The sequence below is a fragment of the Hydra vulgaris genome, chromosome 05 (genome assembly GCF_038396675.1).
Source record: "Hydra vulgaris chromosome 05, alternate assembly HydraT2T_AEP".
NCBI lineage: Eukaryota > Metazoa > Cnidaria > Hydrozoa > Anthoathecata > Hydridae > Hydra > Hydra vulgaris.
The window spans coordinates 10,977,985-10,980,301 of record NC_088924.1 but is presented as its reverse complement, the minus strand read 5'-3'; the positions used below and the strand labels follow the sequence as shown (position 1 = coordinate 10,980,301).

Genomic DNA, 2,317 nt, shown 5'->3' with positions numbered 1-2,317 from the left:
AATTTAGTTGCTTGGGTTCTCTCTATTTCTTTAGTATCTATATTTAGCGAAGGTAAATCGGGTGGTATATTTTTAAGGTTAGAATGTAAAAGAATGTATTTGGTTTTTTCTGTGTTTAGCTATAATTTGTTAGATTTTAACCAACTGTTTATTTTTTCAAGTTCAGTATTTGTAGTTTCATAAAGTTCTGTAATTGATGAGGATGTATAAATTAAATTGGTGTCGTCCGCGAAAATTATGAAATCCAATTTACTTGAGGCTTTAGGAAGATTGTTTATGTATATTAAAAACAAAAGAGGTGCAAGAATGGAACCTTGGGGGACACCGCATTTTATTTTGAGTAGTTTTGAAGATTTTTTTCCATGAGCAATAACGCATTGTTTACTGTCTAGTAAAAAATTTTTGAACCAGTTTAGTTTTACCTTTTATCCCATATTTTTCCATTTTTCTAATTAAGATAGCGTGATCTACCGTGTCAAATGCCTTAGATTAATTAACAAAGACTCCAAGGACGTATTTTTTGTTTTCAAAGGAGTAATTTATATTATTTATAAGATCAAGAATTGCGTGTTCGGTTGAATGTTGCTTTTGGAAGCCAAACTGTTTTTCATTTTGGATTTTGTTATTTGTTAGATATTTATACAGTTTATTGTATATTACTCTCTCCAAAAGTTTTGAAAAAACAGGAAGCACTGAGATAGCCCCAGTCCTTAAATACAATTTTTTTTTCCACCTATTTTTTCATTTTTTTTATATGAAAACCAAACTTGTCCTATTTGCCATTTTGCCCCGTTTCTCTGATAGTTATTAGGCTTTAGAAACTTATAAATTACAAATAATTTTAAAATACAAGCCGCAGCTTGTATTTTAAAATTATTGCTTTTTTCGATAAATACTTTTTGAAAACAAAACTATGTTCAAAAAACCATGTTATTTGGAACTCATTAGACCCTTTTTTATTTTAGGTATTGATTATGCAAGCAAAACACTTTTGTATTTAGGCGTCCTTTAAAAGCCATGTTAAGGAGGCTTTTTTGAAATTTGAAGATCATTTATAAAAATTACTATTCAGACCAATTTATTCATTTTTTTTTTAATCGTGGAATTATTAAAGGAAATATAAAAACGTTTAAATAAAGCAATTACGTATTGTAAAATGTAAAATCAAAGAATTTTGTATCAGTTTTAATAACCTAACTTTCTTAACATATTTAACTTTTAACACAATAATTGCCTCGCTTATCATAGCATGTGTCTCGCTAACAAAAAAGTGCAATTAGACCAGAAAATACAAAAATAATTTGAAACGAATTATATCATATGACAAAAAGATTAATTTTAGTTGTTTCCGTTACTTTTTACCAGCCATCTTAACAATAATTGGTACGTAAGGACCAACTTTTCTCCATCGTATACTTCGAATAGCTCTACGAAATCTCCATGGCTTTGCATCATTTAACTCTAAAAATTTCAAAAATACATTTTTTTAAAAATTTACCCAAACTTTGCAGTGGATAAATTAATAATAAAGAGAAAAAGTAAACTACCTCTAACGTTACTATCTAACACGTCACTTTCCTCTTCAAGATCCTCAAATATTTCTCTTTCAACTTCATTTTTAATTTCTTCTTTGACATCCTCATAACCTAAGTTAAATTTATGTTTATGACTTCAATGCAATTGCATTTATTGTAATGTTTATATTATGTACATATTTAATTTTGTTTGTATGCGTACAGGAAAACAAACTTTTCAATAGAAATAAATTTTTAGATAAAAGATTTAATTGAATTTGTTAATTAAATAGATTTTACAAATTATAAATGTAATAAGCGAAAAAATCAATATATTTCTAACTAACTTTTTGCATATGTGAACGCAATGAATGTCAAAAACAAAATTGCAAAAACTGTCTTCATTTTCCAAATCAACTTTTTAAGAAATGAAAGTGAAACAGTATTTATACTAGCCGAAGGTAAACATCACGTGTTTTTTTAAGGACAGTAAATATACTTTTCAACACTTTTATTTGTTCTAAAGAATAGTTATTTTTATTTATTTATTTTGTATTTCAAAAATGAGCTTTACAAATAAAGTTAATACACGGAGTTTCGATTTTGAAGTAATGTTGACGTAAATCCTTATAAAAATAAAGTTTTTTGAAATACGTATGCTGAGATAGTAAACCGTTAACAAACTGCAAAACTAACATTAATCAATAGATTTTGGTACGCCGCGCTTGACTTAAAAAAGGTTTAACAATAATAAACTGGTTGTTTTGTTTATGTTTGCCTTAATTTCTATTTGGATGTTTGCT

The 2,317-nt window shown here is 27.0% G+C and overlaps 1 protein-coding gene across 1 annotated transcript; it reads right to left on the bottom strand.

Annotated features, from left to right (window-relative positions):
* Positions 1–1,300: 1,300 nt before the first annotated feature.
* On the bottom strand, positions 1,301–2,015 carry LOC136079963 (uncharacterized). The gene is made up of 3 exons (XM_065796621.1): positions 1,862–2,015; positions 1,548–1,646; positions 1,301–1,461 (listed from the first exon to the last, which is right to left on the bottom strand). The coding sequence occupies exons 1-3, from the start codon at positions 1,917–1,919 to the stop codon at positions 1,352–1,354; spliced, it is 267 nt and encodes an 88-aa protein (XP_065652693.1). The 5' UTR covers positions 1,920–2,015; the 3' UTR covers positions 1,301–1,351.
* Between the last annotated feature and the right edge of the window lie 302 nt (positions 2,016–2,317).